Below are 20,558 nucleotides of genomic sequence, written 5' to 3' on the forward strand. Positions count from 1 at the left end.
TCATAGCATTTAAAAAGTGAAATAAATATTTTTAATCATAAATTTAAAACATCAAAATGTTATGTTGGTAAAAATGAAATCTTTTTAAATGAGAAACATAAATACATGAAAATTATGTGCTCTGTTTGTAAATTTTTGCTATTATTTTTTTTTACGGAGTCAAACTACTGTAGGCAGTGATAAATAAGCCGGACAACCGCATTAACCCCAACGACCTCCCCCAAAACAACCCATTCCCCTACCCTCCCACAAAAGGTCAACCCCATCGCTGTTACAAAAAAAGGTCCCATTTTTGGGTTCCAAAATCTCAAAAAAGAACTGTACATTCACATCCATGCATGTAAATAAAACAGCCAGCTAAGCGAGAGAGGCATGAACGTAGTTAATTGCGATGCGTTCTTTCCCTCACCCAAAGCAGTACCTATTTGGTGCTCAGAGCCATTAATGGCGGGAGTTCGGAGCTTCACAATGGAAAGAAATGGGAAACAGGGTTTGGACCTCAGAAGGCATTTATTGTGGGGTGGAGAAGGAGTGGTGGCCTCTCTCTGCTAAACAGCAAAACCCTAGCTGCCAATTACAGCTCAATTCATCATGAAAGATTCTATCTTTCTTTTGTATCTCTTGTCTTTTCAGTGCTATGGAGCTTTACAGAATGACAGGATGATAGTATTGAATTGTTTTAGTGGGATTCTGTTGAAACTGCTGAGGATATCTCTGGAATGTATGTGCATGTGATTTAAATAAGAGAAAAAACTATGATTTTGAACTTAGTTGCTGATATGGGTTATTTGGGTGGTATGGATTGTGTGGGTGAGATACTTGGAGAAGTTTGGCTTTAGTCTAAGTTTGAGTAGTTCTTAGGTTTGGATGCACATTAGAAAGAAATGAAGCATTGTGTCATGAGTAGGCATTTGAAAGGATCATTTGAGTTTCTATGAATTTAGGTTGTTTTGGTGTCTCTATTGATTGGATGATATTGGAGACATGTGTAAGGTCATAGTTTGAGATTGATGTAAAATAAAAATAATGAGATACAAAAAACTCTGAATGTAAAACCTGAAAATGAAAGCATGAATCACATGCTTTGAATCGAAACAATACGTTATATAAGTAAGATTATGGATGTTGGGGGATGAAAGTTGCACGAAAATGATCATAAATTTTATAACTATGGTTCTAGTGCTTTGTAGAAGCTTATTTAGAATTAGATCAAAAATTTTTTATTGGAGTTATAAGAAATTTATTTTGGTTGTAATTTGCTAAAATTAAAGATCGTCTAATCTTGACTTTTTATCTTAAGTCTTCTAGTTTAAATATTTTTTTTTAAAAAATTCATGTTTAATCAAGTATATTTATAGGATAGATATCATTTGTCGTTCATTTTAACTTCAAAATATATGTCATCTAAAAATAAATTGAGCATTGAAAAATTTACGACACAAAATTATAACTTTGAAACAATTACATGACATTATCATTCTTTGGATGTTAATGTAAACCTATGATTAGAATTGTGATGCTACTGAAGTATTTTTGAATCAAAATTTTAATGTTTTAAAGTTATAATGTCAAATGGAGCCAAAATTATCTAAAAGTTTAGCCTTAAAAAAATTTGCAAATAGGTGTAAAGCAACTATTTGACTAAAAGTGTTCTAAAATAGAGCATGAAAATTCTACAATGATTTTAAGGGCCCCATATATGCCTAAAATGCTTGTTCAATCTAAAAATCAAAGTTTCAGTGTGTGTTAGGTCAAATTGGTCGATTGCCCATGGAAACATGTTTAATTAGATAGGATGTTCATAATAAATCATTGGAATTAGTTGGTACATCAAATAATTTTTTTTTTTTTGTAAAGTAAGTTGAATTATCAAAAGCTAAGGATGTATGTCAGACATAACTGAATGAAAGTTCCAACAAGACTCATGAAACTTTATGGAAGAAACAGTGATAAGGAAGGTGTTAATAAAAGAATCATCAATAAGGGGAGATGAATGATTTACAAAGATTACACTAATAGTAAAGATTATTAAGCTTTAATTAGAAAGCTGATAAATAGTGGGCATAATATTATTTTGCAATGTGACGAGCAATGATTTAGATGAGAATAGAAGAAGTAATGACTCGGGCCACGTAGAAAGCTGGTAGGCCCATTTAAATAATCAAAGGAAGTTGCCAATGAGAGCTTTGAAACCTAAACAATAATGGAGGTATATATAGATGATATGTTGATTGGAGGAGATGATTGATAGATAAAAGGCACTTTTATTAGATGCTATTTGAGTTTGGTTAGTAGTTGGTTGATCCCGATATTTTTTTATATGTAAAGATTTATGAAGTTGACACCACTACTTAAAGATTTTAATCCCCGACAATGACACCAAAAACTTGATCCCAAACTTGATCCAAAGCAAAGTAAGATTTTAATTATATTTTTAAATAGTAGGGATTCTACGCAAGCATACGTATCGTTATCAAGTAATATAGGGCTTTCTGATTAAGCCTCGAATATCGATCCCACGGAGATCGAAGTTAATCACGACGACTTTCAAGAGAAATTCTAGTTTAGAATAACACCCTTTAGCTTGTAAGGTCGATAGATGTTTGGTTTTGATTATATCCTACAATTATCACTACAATACTACTTCTACTTCTAAACTAAAATACTTAGTGAAAATTAGAAAGTGGGGTTTAATATTATAAAAGTATCCTTCCTCATACAACAGGTGTAAATGTAAAACAAATAGCGAGAGAGATTGTGACAAATATACTGAAATGACATTATAACGAAATGTAGCACAAAGTTCTAGAAAACTTGATAAGTGTAAATAGGGATCCTCCAAAGGAGTTCCCCCAAACTGGTTGTTCTGCACCAATTGGATAATCACTAGATTTAGTTCAAACGAGGCAGCTTCTACGACAGGGGTTTGTATACTTGAGTAAATTTTATCTGTCGTAGGATTTCCATAATCCTTCAATAATTTATGATGATTTTCTAAGTTATTATTTTGAATGTTTTCCATTTCAATTTCTAGTTTTTCAAGTTCTTTCTATTTTTTGATTTTCTTTTTCCTTTTTTCTAACTCAGGATCATAAAACACAAGTCTTACAGATCCTTTATTTCGCATACTTAACACAACAAATAATACATTAACAATTAAACAAGTAAAACAAAAAATATATTCAATACTATAAAACATTTTCACAAACACCATGTTTTCACACAAACAGATTTTTCACAACAATTTTTTAAACAAAAAACAATCACTTTTCACACAAAAATAGTTTTTACGACAATACAGTTTTCCAAGGCTAAGTCTAATTACTTCAACTAAAATTCCCCTAAAAGTTAAGATCAACTGTTGCGTTTACCGGCAATGGCGCCAAAAACTTGATCTCGATATTTTTTATATGTAAGGATATATGAAGTTGACACCACTACTTGAAGATTTTAATCCTCGACAATGACACAAAAAACTTGATCCCAAACATAGTAAGATTTTAATTATTTTTTTTAAATAGTAGGCATTCTACGCAATTATATGTATTGTTATTAAGTAATATATGACTTTCTGATTAAGACCTAAATATCGAACCCACAGGGAAGCTATGCAATATGCACTTTTTGGAAAAATTTCTATTTTTAAAAAGATAATTATTTAAACTAAAGACGTTTTCACATTAAAGAAAGTTTAAATATTTTTGGTAATTTTAATATTTTGACAAACTTAAAAAGATAACTTGAGTTTTTGTAGAAGAAAAACACTCATATTTTCATCTTTTCTAACATTAAAAATTTATAAACTTTAAGTTGGTCTCATTTATTGAATATTTTTTCTAAATTGGACTACTATATTTCTAAATCTAAATTTTAGTAACTTCTAAAGAAACTCATATACATATCATACATATTTAGTTTTTAAAGATTGAAGTGTCACTTGAGGACAAATAGCATTTTAAGTTTGAAAGATTTTGATACGCCTAAAATATATAATATTTTTTGACACTTTTTTATATCTATTTTTGAGATATTGTGTTTTAATGGAAGATATTTTTGTGTTTTTCTTTTAGGTACATGTTTTTCTTTTAGGTACAATTTGTGTTTTTCTTTTAGGTACAAGTAAAAATGTGAAAAGTGCTTAAAGGAGTGAAAAATGATCAAATTTAGAGCAAATAGGTGAAAAATGTGCAAAAATGTTTTGGTGACTAAGCGTCGGATCAGACACTTAAGCGTTGGTTAAACAGTGAAGGCCGCGACTAAGCACCAGAGACCCCGCGCTTAAGCGCCGGTGGCAGTTATTAGATGAGTAAATTCGGTCTTTTGTGAATTTTGAAGAGGTTTTTGAGACAACTATTGACATAATAAGTGGTTACAACCACCATAGATGAAAATTAACCATAGATGAAAATTATTGCGACCATAGATGAAAATTATTGCGAAATAATGCATCTCTTGGGGAAATACATCGAATCAAGACATATTTTGAAGAAATGCTCATCCACGATAACTGGTTATATGTAACAGTATAACATAACTCTGATTATATTTTTCACTTATATTTCCTTATTTTGCAACAAAACCAAAAACTTGATCCTGAAGAAAAATAAGAATTTAACTTTTAATTTATATATATTGGGATATTATGCAAGTATACATATTATTATCAAGTAATATAAGACTTTTTGATTAAGGCCTAAATATCGAACCCACAAGGAAGATATGTAATATGCACTTTTTGGAAAACTTGTGGGTTCGATATTCAGGTCTTAATAAAAAAGTTCTATACTACTTGATAATGATACATATACTTGCGTAGTATCCCAATATATATAAATTAAAAGTTAAATTTTTATTTTTCTTCAGGATCAAGTTTTTTGTTTTATTGCAAAATAAGGAAATATAAGTGAAAAATATAATCAGAATCATTGTTATACTGTTGCATATAATCATTTTTGGGATCATGGACCTTCAACGCTTAAGCACTAAGAACCATCACCTAGGTGTCACAGACCAATGCTTAGGTGTCAACTCGCATGATTTGTTGGTTTTAGCTGTTCACATGCATCGATTTGTGAAGGAAGAAAAATTTTTGCCGAAAAATTAAAGAATATTCCACGTACCACGAGATTAAAGGAAAACACTGAGATATGAAGCCCATTAGAGAGAGAGTGCTTGTCAGGACTTCAAATTAAATACAACATTTGGAGGGGTAAGAAAGACAAGTGCTCAATCTTCTTGGCGAATTCTATCAACTTTTATCAATTTAACTCTTATTATTAATATTATTGATAAATGAAATTTTATTATGTTGTCTCCAAGTTAGTGAGTAGAACTTTTTTCTTCCTTGATTTGGCAATGTAAGAATTATAAATTTGATTTTTTTTATGAAATAAATTGTACTTTTCAAAAGATAGTGTTTTAATATTTAAATCTTCATTTGCATTCAATTTAGCTAGTTGAGTTCTTAAAAATAGTTGGATCTTTGACTATTAGAAGAATCACTAGTATGACAACTAGGTAAAACTTATTAACTTTGGAGAATATAAATATTACTTCTAGGCTAGTTCAATTCTAAAGGGAAGTAAGGAGTTAATGGGTTGATCACTTTATTTCGGTAACTACATGTATGATTATAAAATTTTCTTAGATGCCCATAAATGAATAAGATGGAGAATTGCTTGTGATTGTCATCCATAATTTAAATCACCAAGTCAAACTTATATCCTTACAGAACCAGTTTAGGGGAGAATTTTTCAAGTGTCGGAAAACCTCATTGCATTCTCAGCTCGATAAATTAAGTTTAACTATTCTAAAATTAGGATGAATTAGAAAACCTCACTGCAAAACTTTGAAACTTCAGGCTCTTCAAACCACACAATTCATATGTATGACATTTAACATCCAAAAATCAATTTTTACATTAAACCACACAATTCACATGTATCACATTTCTACACTCTAAACTTCAATTTTTACATACATTCCACGCAATTCATATGCATCACATTATTAACACCCAAACTTTAAATTTAATTTATATACGAACCACACAATTCTTATGTATTACATACTCAAGATGTAAACTTGATAAAAATTTTCGTTCATTCACTCATTTCTTATGTGTTAAATATCCAACACCTAAACTTAAATATTTGCATAAAAAATACAAACTTCTTATGTATCACAAATATAACCCCTAAACTTTAAATTTACAAACTAACAACACAATTCTTATGCAAACAGTAGCATTTAGGTGTTATATGTAAATACTTTTGAATTGGGTGGTATGCATGAAATGCCCCTTTCCCTAAGCCCTAAATCCTACATGTAGACAAACATGCCCTAAGGAATAGCTAAACCTTTAATACATAAACCTAAAGTAAAATGCATTCATTCAGCTAAGAAAAAATAAGAGCTGCAAAAAAATTTGAGACAATTCGGCAGGTGGCCAGACAATCACTAGAGAGGATTGGATGGTGGTCGGACGCTTGGTAGATGGTCTTCATTGGAGAGGAGAAGCGCGGGATCGTTGATTCCACAAAGGTAACTAGTGTTCGTCGAACATGCACAAATGAGGCTTGCAGGCGCAAATTTGTATTTTAATGGCTAGATGTCGGATTTGTGTGGGCAAAGTATGTCGCTATTAAGTAGGGCTTATAACGGTGGAGAAGATCGACACAAACTCAAACGCTGGAAAGAAGTCGATGTTAAGTGACAGGCATAATGGCGAAAGAATTTGATGTTAAGCCCGATGCTAACTGTTTGTGTCAGAATACACTGACCCTAAACATGTCCTTAATAATAGTTGAAGCAAGTTAGACGTAAAATATTTGCATCATATTATGTTTGACTCAATAGTTGACGTTATTTACTCGTTTTCCTGTATGTTAATGCTACATAAGATAAAAACTTACAAATCATAAGTCAATTGACTTATCTTTAGTAATCATTCTCATAATTAACAAATTTAAGGGATGCACTCAGACATAGAGAAGTTCTTGGCTAAATGGAAATGATAATATATTATGAAGGATAACCTTAAGAAGAGAGTTTGCAAAGTGTAGAATAGTGAAGATGAGATCATCCATAAGATATGACATGCAAAATATTTAAAATATTTTCATTTTTTAAATGCGACTAATCATTATCTTGTTAGATATAGGGGAGTCTCTAACTCATGGGGATGCATCTTCATCTCAAATAATTAGATAGTCACAGATTGATAAATTAATAAGGAGAAAGCCTTACCTAAGTCACCTCAATATAAGTTGCCTATCTTAACTATATGGCACAGCCTATAAAACTTCATCATATCACAATAACAAAATGGGAAATACAGTTTAATCTATATTACAATATTGTCTTGGTTCTCTCTCTTAGTTGATAATAAACCTAATTATCATTTAAAAGTTTTAATTATTCCAACTACCTTAAATAGTTTGTTGCCATGTTAAGACCTCGTTCCTCTCTTGCTCTTATCATTTTGCTCCTACCATTTGAAATGGTTCTGCCTCTACCAAGTTAAAGAAGGAAGTTGCCAAAATTTAAAGTTCAATACATTCTTACAAAATTTTGGAAGGCATAAATGAATTTATATTCACAAATTCTCACTGCCCTCATGTTAACATCTAACATGACTGAACATGCTTGAGGTCCAATCTACGCTAAACAACTGTCGCTAAAAAAATAAGCATAGTCAACCTATGTCAGTCTTGAATCTAGACTTCTTTTTTGTTGGCATTGCCCTTACATGTCCTAAATAGATTATTGTCTTCTACCTAGGTCTTGATCTAATTATTTCCCCTTATTAACATCACATGGGCACTCAACACATGAGAAGAAAACTGACAAATGAACACCATAGTGAGTAAGAACATCAAAAAGTGAGTTGTTCGCAAGGCATTGAAGGCATACAAATTACTAGATATATTGATATTATACATAGTTTGGAATATAAGCTTCGACATAAAAGCTATTTTATAAGCACATGTACTGTCACAAAGAAATTACAAAAAAAAAAAATGATGACATTTATAAACTTTGAATTCAAAATCATTGAATACAGTTTATATCAAGTCCTAGTGTTTAAAAAAAAACTTGATTATTTCTCATGACTTAATTACATTCTCAAGTTTAAATACCTTTTATATGTGATAATCCCTCATATATCCAATTGAGGATTTTAATAGCAATTAACAAATTAAGGATTATAATAGTAATTAAAAATATAATGTCTCCTGAAAAAATACATAGGATTATATGTGTGTTATCTAATATACATGAGAGTAATAAATTATATTAATATGTCAATGCACGCATACATACTTTATATAAAACATATATATTATGCAATTTAATACCAGTATTTATAAGTTAATTTATATATTTAATTTATCAATTTAATTTTTATATATTTATAAGTTTTTTTTGTTGTATTTTTATTATAAATTTTATTATTAAATTTGTAAGTTTCTAAAAAGTCACAATTTAAACATAATAGTCTACTATTTTTCGATGTTTTGTTTGACTATTAGTTTAAAAATTATGTTTATGAATGACACTTGCTAGAAGATGTGTTACAATAGTGTAATAAATTATCATCTTAGTATTGCATGAGAATCCAACACACACTAAGAAAATAAAAGTTACAGGTAGAGAGACCAAAAGTTTTTACGTGGAAAACATGAAAAAGAAAAAAATATTTAGAGTCTTGCTTGTTGAAATGATCCACTATGAGTTGATGATTACACGTATAGACTCTTATCTCACATGTAGAAAATGGTTACACAGATCGCCGTGGTATAACATTTGTTGCACAATGGTCAAGAGAGACTATAGTTAGGAACAATTGTTGGAACTTCAACATACTGCATTCGAGGTATATCGTTGTTTCACAATGTACGCTAAGATCCCATAGCACACATCTTGATTCCTTAATGGATTTCATTGTAACGAGCATCCTAGCTGATGATAGTCAACGGTGGTGATGCAGGAGCGAGCACCGTTCGATTAGTCTTTAGTTCGACCAAGCACTGAAATACATCTCCTTCTCAATTTTGCTCAAAGTCCAGCTCTTCCTCTAGTTCAAGGTCAAGTCCCTAGGACCCTTTTCATGAGGGGGTAGAGCTCTATTTATAGAATCAGAGAGAGACCTTTCGATAAATAAGGAATAAATTCAGACCACTTTATTTTGATAGCCCAAGGATGTTTCCTTGATCAAATGATACATGTGGCTGTTTGAATGCTTTCATGATGTCAGAATTGAATGATCTTGGGCTCTCGTTGGATTCATTTTGTCGTGTTGCACTTATTTGATTACATGTTTATCAAAATTGAAATCCATCTGGCCTTCTAATTATGCACTAAAAGCTTTAAAAAATGATTTATCAGCTTTATTTGATCTCAATTTGACTCAGATTGGTCCAATTTAATTTGGTGTGGTTATGTTCATCTCATCGAACCAGTCGGTTTGATTGTAAGTTTGCTGAAATCGGGGCAATGGAACTTATTTTAATTCGAGTTCGAACATTCCTTGCTCAGAAAGTTGCCATGAGTTTTGCATCTCTCCTCAAAATCCATGCTGGATGACGAAAATTTATTGACGAAGTATTAATAAATATGCAATATTTGACTATTACACTCCAAAATAAGCATTGCGATAAATATTAAGGTTACCTTTATATTCTTTAAGAATTTTCTTTTTATATTTTTATATAGCAAGAGCTATGATAAGCATTGACACTTATTCTTAATTACATTAAATTATTAATAAAAAAAACAAAACTTGTCTTGTATTAACAAAAAAAAAGTATACTTTCATCTCAATAATAAAAATTAAAAGAATAAATGAAGAAGATAATAAAAAAAATAATACAAGAATAATGGTAATCACAGATCTCTACAATGCATCATTCATGATTCCATTTCACTATTGGCATTGGAATTTGTTAGCTCTCATCCCTTTCACAAAATGCCCTTTACCCAAATACTTCAAACTAATAGAGTCTCCTCTTTACATCACTTTCTTTTCTCTCTCATCCCCTTCATCAATCCTTCTCTCTCTTGAGCAATAACACCATCTTCACAATAAATGCAATTGCACCCTCTCAATACGCTCTGCAATAACTGCACTCCTCCCACATCCTCTTCACCCGTTCCCCCCTTCCTTGTTCCTCACCCTTTCCTCTTCCCTTTCCCTGCAACCCTTTTCAGCTTCCATGGCATCCTCTTTTTCTCTGTATCGACTTCATCTTCTCTCACCTCTGCATGCACTCACGTAGATCTTAGCTCTTCTATCCATTCCTCCTTTTTTTTCTCAGCTTTCTGGTGATATATTGCTCTTTTAACTTTCTTCTCTCTAACTGAGCTCTGAAGAAATGGAGAAACCAAAGAGAGGTTGCAGTGAACGGAATCCCATGAGTGGGAGAATAAATTAGGGTTTGTTGGAGCAAAATATGCTTGCCGGCGTCATGATTCCGGCAAGACAGGTACCTTCGATGATCGGCAGGAACTCTTCAGCGTTGACCTTAGCTCAGGTCAGTAGAGTCAAGCAAAGTCAATTCATATATTTATTTCCTTATTTTAAATAATTTGTTGGCTGATCATGATTCCTATGCTTGTATAGAAAGTATTGGTTGCAAAGTGTTAGGGTTTCTGCAGTAGGAATGGTTGGCGAATGCTTTTTAACCTTGTAGTTGACTTTGCTGGGTGCTTTTGCTTTATATATATTCACAATATAGGGAGAGAGAGAAGAGAGAGAGAAGAGTTGTTCTCATTGATCTTTGTATGTGCAGATCTAACCCATTACTTCTCTTCTTTCTCATTGCAGTGAAATTTATTAGGTTTGAAAGATCATACTTATAGATCTAAGCCAGATCTTTTTCCCCCATTATCAAACATCATTATAAAACTATATATTTATATTTAATACTATGGACCATGCAACTTTAATAAATGTGCTAGGGCAATGTTAACTTATGCTTTTGAAGAATTAAACACGATATTACTCCCAGTGAATTTACTTTCTCTAATTCATAAGCAGATCTTGCACTTCTTCCTTGTACGCTGCAGATCAATATCTTGGAAGGCCAACAACTCCCTCTTCAGCACCAACTCGCCGAACTGACGGCACAAGCGACGACGACGGCGGAGAGTGAAATGATGAGGGCTCGAGAAGACGACTTCGAGAGCAAGTCCGGCAGCGATAACATCGAGGGCGGTTCCGGCGATGAACACGATCCCAATCAGCGACCGAGGAAGAAGAGATACCACAGGCACACTCAGCACCAAATTCAGGAAATGGAAGCGTGAGATCTCTGTGCACAACTTTGCTAGGTTTCTATGCAAGCGGTGGAGTTAATGAAATAACTTATTGTTGTGATTTCCTTAGTTTTTTTAAGGAATGCCCGCATCCGGACGACAAGCAGAGAAAGGCGCTCAGTAAGGAGCTGGGATTGGAGCCACTACAAGTGAAGTTTTGGTTTCAGAACAAGCGCACGCAAATGAAGGTATATTAAACCCTAGAACATGAGAAAGTTGTGATAGGGCATAGCTCATGATTCTCTACCGTGCAAAATAATTAAATTAGGGTTTTAAGTGGGAGTCACCTCTAATTTAACTATTAGTTCTTATAATTCAAATTATTTTGAATTATTTTGTTTTATAGTGCAGGCCGTTTGGCGTTTTAGTCATAGAGTGATGTGTTACTTTCAAGGACTCGTCTAATTAGGGCTTTGAATTTAGAGAAGTATTATGTTCGGACGCTATATGTGTGGATGACAATATGGCTAAATCTATGTCGTCATCATCAATACGTTGAGATGACAAACGTAATATCTTTCTCTTTGAATTTCAATTAATGATTCATTAAAAAATGGATCAGTTTTTGTATCGTTTAACCATAAAATTATTGAAAATTAAAGTTGATTTTTGGCCATATAAATTTGAGCTTTAATTGAGCTCATAATCTAGATTGATCTTTGAAAAATTCTAAAAAAAATTTGTAAGGAAAATTTTTAGAATATTCTAAAAACATGTTTTAAATGAGCAATTTATAAAATTCCATAATGTCATTAATGACTTATGTAAAAGATTATATATTCTTTAGACTCAATAGTAGTCATAGAATTGAAATGCATTGGCACAATTATAACCGGAGTGTCATTACTATAAATTGGTGTGATGTATTTGAGTTTTGTATAAATAAGAAAAATAATGAAGTAAAAGTGAATCTTTTAAGTCACCTTTCTCTTCTTTCTCTTTCTTAGACTTTTATTTCAAACCAAAACTAGCAAATTTCAAATCAGATTTGATCCATGAATCAATTAGATATAGTAAGAGATCCAAAGGAATATAATTTTACGAATGTACATATCTATATCCATATGTATCTATATATTATCAATGCATGTTTATAATTTTGTTTCATGATAAGGATATGGTTTGAGATGAGGATATGCACAGCTGCTTCAGCCATAAACATCACCAAAAAAAAAAAATTTAAATAGTAGGAAAAATTGAGTTTTTTTTAAAAAAAGCTTATATGAGTCTAATAAATAACTAAAATTTCATTCGAACCAAATGAATCGAATCAGCTTGTAGACAAGCCGTTCTAAAGCAGGAATTGAGCCGGATCTTCACAGGTTCTTCCCTTACTTTGCCTTTATTTGTTCCCATTCACATATTTACTAGCTATTAATCACAAAGAAAGTCTAATTCATCAGTAACTTCAAAACTTACATTTTTAAGTATCTAGAGTTCAAAGTTTTAATCTTTCGTCTTCTCCTTCTGCAAACAGACACAGCATGACAGACAAGAGAATTCACAGCTTAGGGCAGAGAACGATAAGCTGCGGAATGAAAACCTGCGGTATAAGGAAGCACTGAGCAATGCCTCATGCCCTAACTGCGGCGGCCCAGCTACACTTGGGGAGATGTCTTTTGACGAGCACCACCTCAGGATTGAGAACGCCAGGCTGAGAGAAGAGGTAATTAACTATTTTAATTGGCTCTTAGAGTAGCGTTATTGGGCATGGTTAATTAACTTGTAATGCATATTGTATTAGCTTTTAGATAATCTTAATTCCTAAATAGAGTTTACTTTAATTATTGGTCTTTTTATAAATCTGATGACATTTTGGTATAGAAAAAGTTATATGGCGTTTAATTTAGTTTTAAAGTAGGGTTTATATAATCAGCTATATTTATATGATTTGCAATCTTTTATATGCAAAACTAATGTTAAAATATTTATATTTAAAATATCATCATCCAATCATACTGTCAAAACACACACTCAAGCCTTGGTCTGTTGGTGGCGGGGTCACTGTAAGTCTACTAAAGTCAAGGATTTGATCCCGCCGTGACGCGAGAGCTTTGAAATTTTAGGCGCATGACGCGGGCTCTCATCATGAGGCCAAATAGCGTATAGGGAATCGATGATATTTGGGCCTATGCCAATTAACGATTTCCTTTTATAAATAAATAAATAAATATATATATATATATAAATGCCAAGTTTTTATTTAAGTGTCAAAATTGTCCCCATAATTTATATTGGATTATTTTGATCTGAAAGTTTATAAAAATATAAAAATAATATTTTTTATCTAAATTTAAGTTAAAATAGTTCACATGAAGACAATCAGAACTTATATTTAAAAAAAATTAAGTACTATTTGAACACTTATACAGACTAAAATAACCACATATATATAATTAAATTTATTTTGGTACTTAACCCTAACTTACCATATAACTTTTAATCTACAATTAAGTTCTTCCTCATGTGGATCAAATCATAACTTCAGGCTTACATACAGTTCTACTCTTTCTAATCCTAGAGTAATTTAATTTCCAGATAGACAGGATCTCCGGCATTGCTGCAAAATACGTAGGCAAGCCAATGAACTCATACCCTCTCCTCTCCCCCACTCTCCCATCCCGCTCATCACTGGACCTCGGCGTCGGCGGATTCGGCCTTCACTCTCCCACAATGGGCGGCGACATGTTTTCCCCCGCCGAGCTACTGAGGTCCGTCGCCGGCCAACCGGAGGTCGACAAGCCGAAAAGCCAATGGTTATCGAACTGGCGGTTGCAGCCATGGAAGAGCTGATCAGGATGGCTCAGCTGGGGGAACCGCTGTGGACTAGCAGTCCTGGTTTGGATGGAGGTAATGAGATTCTGAATGAAGAGGAGTATGTGCAGAATTTTCCGAGAGGGATTGGGCCGAAGCCGTTCGGATTGAAGTCGGAGGCGTCGAGGGAGACGGCCGTGGTGATCATGAGTCATGTTAATTTGGTTGAGATTCTCATGGATGCGGTATGCATGGTGTTATTCTTTCAATTTGTTTATGATGTTTTTTTTTTGGTGCATTTACATTCATATCTCCAAATTCTTATGTATTTGCATATCTAATAGTTAAATGTTTGCTTTTTTACTTTGTGTTGCTTAAATCTTTCATATCATATCAAATCCTTATGTTATCCATTGTATTTGGATCGCCAATTTATTAGTGAAAGGCATGAAGAGTAAGTATTTTGTATAGGGGATCATTAATGTAACATTTTTTTTTTGTCCCGACATGTTATTTAGAGAAAATTTCAGTGATTGTTTAATGTTATGCTTTCAATTTTTTTTTTTTTTGGCGAGATAAAATGTTTCTTTATTGATTGTAGAATCAATGGTCGACAATGTTCTCCGGCATTGTATCAAGGGGTATGACTCTTGAGGTACTATCAACTGGTGTGGCTGGAAACTACAATGGTGCACTGCAAGTGGTATGGTTTGACCTTCTTTTATTATTATTAATTTTTATTATTTATGTTTTTTTTTTGGTTGGGGCTGGGGCATTTATATATATGCCATCTAATTCTTATGTATTTACATATATGACACCTAAAATTTGGTATACATAAGTTTGTTTGGGTAGTAGATATGTAAATATATAAGAATTGAATCTCTAGAAAAAAAAATTTACATCGGATATCTGGACAATGGCCCGGATGCAGCAGAGGAGGGGGAATTGGACCTCCACCCTTCTGCACAAATCTAGCCATTGTTTGTTGATGATCCATTTCTTTTCCACTCAATTACACTGTGCAGCCACTTTAATCTGTTTTGGTTTATTTTTTCTTTTTGTAGATTTTGTCTTGTAATTTGGTTTAGTTTTCAATCTGATAAAAAGTTAAAAAATAAGAAAAAACAAAGTAAAAAAACTAATTTTCAAGCTATTTCAATACAAAATTATTTTTTAACAGCTTTATAAAACAAAATTATTTACATACATACCACTCAATCTCTATGAATTTGCATATATAACCCCTAAATTCTATTTTTTACATGTAGTCATACCCCCTAAATTATTAATATCATCTCAAAATACCATCTTTTTAATTTTAAAAAAGCGAAATAAAACTTTTTCATACATTGGCAAGTTTGTATGTATATAAAACTTCAATTTAATTAGGTGTTAGACATAAAAATACATAGGAATTGAGTTGTATATATATATATATGTAAATCTTTCAAAATAAAATAATAAAAATGATTCGATATTAAAAATTTGACTTTGCTACATTTGCTGATCATGCTAAGCAACTTTCCTTCTTTGCCATCCAATATAATTACATGTTTTTTTTTTGGCTCAGATAAAATCACTGATTTTTTAGTTCTCATTCACTTCATCATAAAATACAAAATCTTCAGAATTCCTTTTTTAATATTTGTAAGACAACATATCTAGATTGCAGTGCATAACATCAACAAAAGCATGATAACCGATTAGCTGAAATTCATATGGGTCAATCTTCAGATGACAGCTGAATTCCAAGTTCCATCTCCTCTCGTTCCAACTCGCGAAAGCTACTTCGTTAGATACTGCAAACAACATCCTGACGGAACTTGGGCGGTGGTCGACGTCTCCTTGGACAGTCTTCGCCCGAGCAGTCTTATGATGAGATGCCGAAGAAGGCCTTCAGGATGTTTGATACAAGAAATGCCAAATGGCTACTCTAAGGTGAGATTATAGCGCTTCAGTTCTTCAAATTAAGACAAGTTTGATCATTTATAATCATAAAAAAGTAAATTTTTTCCTTTTTTTTTTTGTGATTTTTGTTTAGGTGATTTGGGTAGAACATTTTGAAGTTGATGATAGGTCTGTTCATAGTATCTACAAGCCATTGGTGAACTCAGGCATTGCATTTGGGGCCAAAAGGTGGGTTTCTACTTTGGATCGACAGTGCGAACGCCTTGCAAGTGTCATGGCTAGTAGCATTCCATCGGGAGAAATTGGAGGTGAGGAAGTAACAGTATTTTTGCATAAAAAAGTTTATAAAACTTAGATCTTTAGCTATAGATTGAAATTTACTTTTGTCTGTTGATTTGATTTGACAGTGATAACAACATCGGAGGGGAGAAAGAGCATGCTGAAGCTGGCAGAGAGAATGGTGCTTAGCTTTTGTGGAGGGGTGAGTGCTTCAACCACTCATCAATGGACGACGTTATCTGGAAGCGGCGCTGAAGATGTGAGGGTGATGACCAGAAAAAGTGTAGACGATCCGGGCAGGCCCCCTGGTATTGTTCTGAATGCTGCAACTTCATTCTGGCTTCCTGTGTCTCCAAAAAGGGTTTTTGATTTCCTCCGAGATGAGAGTTCTCGTAGCGAGGTATGATAAAATATGTAAAGCCCGGATGAGATTGATGAAAATAGGTACAGATTTGATAGTATTAGATGGTATTAAGACAAATTATCATCAAAATACCACCTAATACTACCTAATACCATCTCAATGGCGATTTCATAACTTCATGATTTCAATGACGACAGTGGGATATCCTCTCGAACGGCGGAGTAGTTCAGGAAATGGCTCATATCGCCAATGGTCGAGATCATGGCAACTGTGTTTCTCTTCTCCGTGTCAATGTGAGTCATTTTAAACTTCCAAAACAAACATGAAAGCTAACACCTTTAGCTGATCATTCAAACTTTCCTGATTTTAGAGCACAAATTCAAACCAAAGCAACATGCTGATACTCCAAGAGAGCTGCACTGATCCAACAGGCTCTTATGTGATATATGCTCCGGTGGATGTGGTTGCCATGAATGTGGTTCTCAATGGCGGAGATCCCGACTATGTGGCTCTCTTGCCTTCAGGTTTCGCCATCCTTCCTGATGGCTCAAATGGGGTTCATGGTGGTGGAAGTGGAATCGGTGAGGTTGGATCTGGTGGTGGTTCTCTGCTTACAGTTGCATTCCAGATATTGGTTGATTCAATACCAACAGCAAAGCTGTCACTTGGTTCTGTTGCGACGGTTAACAGCCTAATTGCTTGCACTGTGGAAAGGATCAAGGCTGCAGTAACGGGGAGAGTCCCCAATGAGCCTAAGGGCTCCTAGAAATCAATGGTGAGCGGTTAATTTTCAGTTTTTGGTGTTTGTTTCTGAATGTTTTACTTTCTAAGGTCCACCGCTGCTTTACTGTTTAAAAGTTTTGGGGGTTTGGTAGAAATCAATGGCTAGTTTAGGGAAGATTTATATACCACACAATTCCAATGAGTATAGAAATCTAATATTTAAATTTTAATTTTTTTTTATTTATGGGACTTGCCTATATATGAATATTTGTATCTCACTTTTTAAATGTTAGTAATGATGTTGTTTATTTGACCTCAGCATTAATTTCATATCTTGAGCACAAACTCCTCTGTTAGCTAACATTAACTCAGGTTAGTCCCCTTAGGTATCTATCACCGTAAGTCCATAAGGTCCCCTTGACAACACGATCTATGGTTGTTAATAATGATCTTCTTGTAAGGTTTGTAGACTGGCTCCTCTAACTATATAGACTATAGATTATGACAATTCAAGAAGACGAAAACTACGAGATCTTGATCAGATTCGTCATCATTCCCCTACCATCCAGTTTATATTCTCAGCGATCAAATTTTATTACTTAAAACAAAAGCTCGTTAGTATTATATGCTAATTCTAATTACTTAGCATCTATAAAGTACCATTAAATTAAAGTGATCTCTTTTATTGGGAGCTGAACATAAATATGGGGTCTTGCACTTTTGAGAAACTTTAAACCCAAAATCATAAATCCTTGTAATAAGAGGGTGAAATCTGTAGGTAATTTTTTAACTCTAATTTAATTTGCATTTAGAAAAATTAACCCTTAACTCAATAAAATTCTCTCTAATCACTCATTTGAGAGATAACAGGGCACAAATTTTTTTAAGTCCATGGCATTTTTTATTTGATATGAAAATTTTGAGTGTTATTAAACTAAAAAATCAAAATTTACTGTTATTTTTTTTTTGTAAGCACATAAGAATTATGTAGTATGCATGCATGTAAATGGCCTTAAGTTTAATTTCTTAGCATTTTAATGCCCTTCGCTAATATGTTTTCTTTCTTGTTATTTCAATAGTATTTATGTATTTTTGTTTCAGGCATAAAAGAGCTAGTTTTTTAATATTTTTAAATAAACATCTCGGTTTCTTAATAAACTCAACATTGAGTGATTATGGAATTACCAGATTTGTATCATTGGCACGCTTATTTTGATTATATGTCGGCTAAATTTGGGAAATTGACCTATACATGGCTTTGCTGAGTGATTGATTTAGGTATGTTTGAACATAAATCCATACTTTCTTGGTTTCAGTGGTTTGCTTGGCTGAACTACAATATCTTAATCATAAGTTTACCAAGGATGGAGTTATTATGGCCTCATAGTTACTTTATGATGTTTCACACCCAATATTTGGGTGTTTTGAGCTATAAAAAATAAGCTAATAAATACATGCGCTTGATTAGATTAATCTTCAGGCGGCATTGCTAGAAAAAAAAAAAAGAAATAAAACCAAGTCATTACTTTGATTTACATGTCTTACCATCACAAGAAAAAAAAAAAAAAACTCACACAAATAAGAAAAAATATTTTTCAAATGGTGAAAGTGATTCATTTCCATTTAATTACATCATCGTTTTCATTTTTATTTCCTTTTCATTTTCTCTTAGTCACTTGAAACAAATACAGTTTTTCTAATTGTCCAAATTAATACTTTTATTTGCTTGATTTCCATGACTTCATCCCTATTATTTAGGAACAAATTCATGAATCTTCATTTTTCATTCACTTTAGCTGAGTATTGCATGAGATGTTAAATTCTTATTTTGTGAACATCTTTTCGCACAATTCCAAATCATTATAATTTTGGTGTACATTTGAACTCTCTAATCCTCTCATGTACATGTCTGTCACTTCCAGCTTAATCGCACCTCCAGTTTAATGTCACATTTTTTTTAATCATGCCACTCAACTTGCTACAAAAGAGTTTAAAAAACTTGTAACACCTAAATCTTTACAGCATCATCGATTTTTCTTTCATAATTTCATAGAGTTTATCTTAAATTTTTATTTGAAATATAAACCAATTGCATAAAGTTAACCTCACCTCTCTATCTCTCTGTAGAATATTGCAAACTTCTCCATTGTTCATCTCTGATGATTCTTTCTTCTGCAGGCATTGAAGAGGACTAAGCTTCAGAGGGAGCAAAGGGATCAATTACTGGACGTCGGAAGTAGTCAAGAACGCACCTCAGACAATCCTTGCCACGTGGCGTGTTTCTGTAGTTCTTAAAATAGAGCTTAAATGTAGAGCACTCCACCATGCAAGGGTGTTGGTTCGGGTATTGACTCCCCCTTTCTATTTGTTATTCCCCTCCCTCTCTCTTTGTACTTCTGCAGACAAGAAGAAAAAAAACTTGTTTTAGCTTCTACTAGTAGCTCTCTTTCTCTCCCTAGGATTCCCTCTCTCTCTCTCTCTCTCTACTAGATTGATCACCAACATATATAAACTTCATCAAATTTGTGCATTATCATCCCATGTTGAAGTATTTTGTGAGGGATTTCATTTGGTAAAATCATTATTTTTTTCTTTTATAAATTTACATACATTTCATTCCAACTCCTATGTATTTACATATCTAACAACGCCTAAACTTCTATTTTTATATACATGCCACTCTGTCTATGCATGAAAAAGGTGCATTTTACATTTTTAAAAAGAGAAATAATCATACTTTTGATGTGATATGAAAGATTTGAGTGGTATAATTAGTGTAAAAAGCAAAGTTTAGGTGTGTTAGATGTGTAATTACATTGGATATTTGGGTGGTTTGTTTGTAAATGCCTCTTCTTTTTTTTTGCATCTTAGCAGCTAATTATAGCTGTATTAGTGGTAGATTTGGTAGATTTGTTTTGGTGGAATCCACTCTCATGAGGGTAATACCTTTGCAGTAGTATGAATTCTTATATATGTTCAAGCATACATGCAAATCTGTTAGCTTATCAGTCTTCGATTGTAATTTTATATTGGTAATTATAGAAAATTAAGTAGTGAGTTAATTGGACAAGCAGTAAAAAAGGAAACTTATTGTTGGTGAAATTGGCATGTTGAGTTAACCTTGGCTTGCTAAGATGAATGACTTTGGTGTTTTGGATTGCGTTCAAGGAAAATAAATAAAGGAACAATCTAACTGTAACAGATGTAA

The 20,558-nt window shown here is 32.9% G+C and overlaps 1 protein-coding gene across 1 annotated transcript; it reads left to right on the forward strand.

Moving 5' to 3' along the window:
• Nucleotides 1–10,035: 10,035 nt before the first annotated feature.
• Nucleotides 10,036–19,919, forward strand: LOC110032104 (homeobox-leucine zipper protein ROC2-like). The gene is given in 13 exon segments (XM_020735619.1): nucleotides 10,036–10,535; nucleotides 11,071–11,306; nucleotides 11,390–11,507; nucleotides 12,797–12,985; nucleotides 13,858–14,058; nucleotides 14,061–14,318; nucleotides 14,675–14,776; nucleotides 15,811–16,014; nucleotides 16,118–16,292; nucleotides 16,392–16,663; nucleotides 16,825–16,920; nucleotides 16,998–17,402; nucleotides 19,529–19,919. Coding segments are annotated over 12 exon segments (2,328 nt in total). The 5' UTR covers nucleotides 10,036–10,454; the 3' UTR covers nucleotides 17,394–17,402; nucleotides 19,529–19,919.
• Nucleotides 19,920–20,558: the final 639 nt, after the last annotated feature.

Source organism: Phalaenopsis equestris, unplaced genomic scaffold (assembly GCF_001263595.1).
Source record: "Phalaenopsis equestris unplaced genomic scaffold, ASM126359v1 Scaffold000878, whole genome shotgun sequence".
NCBI classification, from domain to species: domain Eukaryota; kingdom Viridiplantae; phylum Streptophyta; class Magnoliopsida; order Asparagales; family Orchidaceae; genus Phalaenopsis; species Phalaenopsis equestris.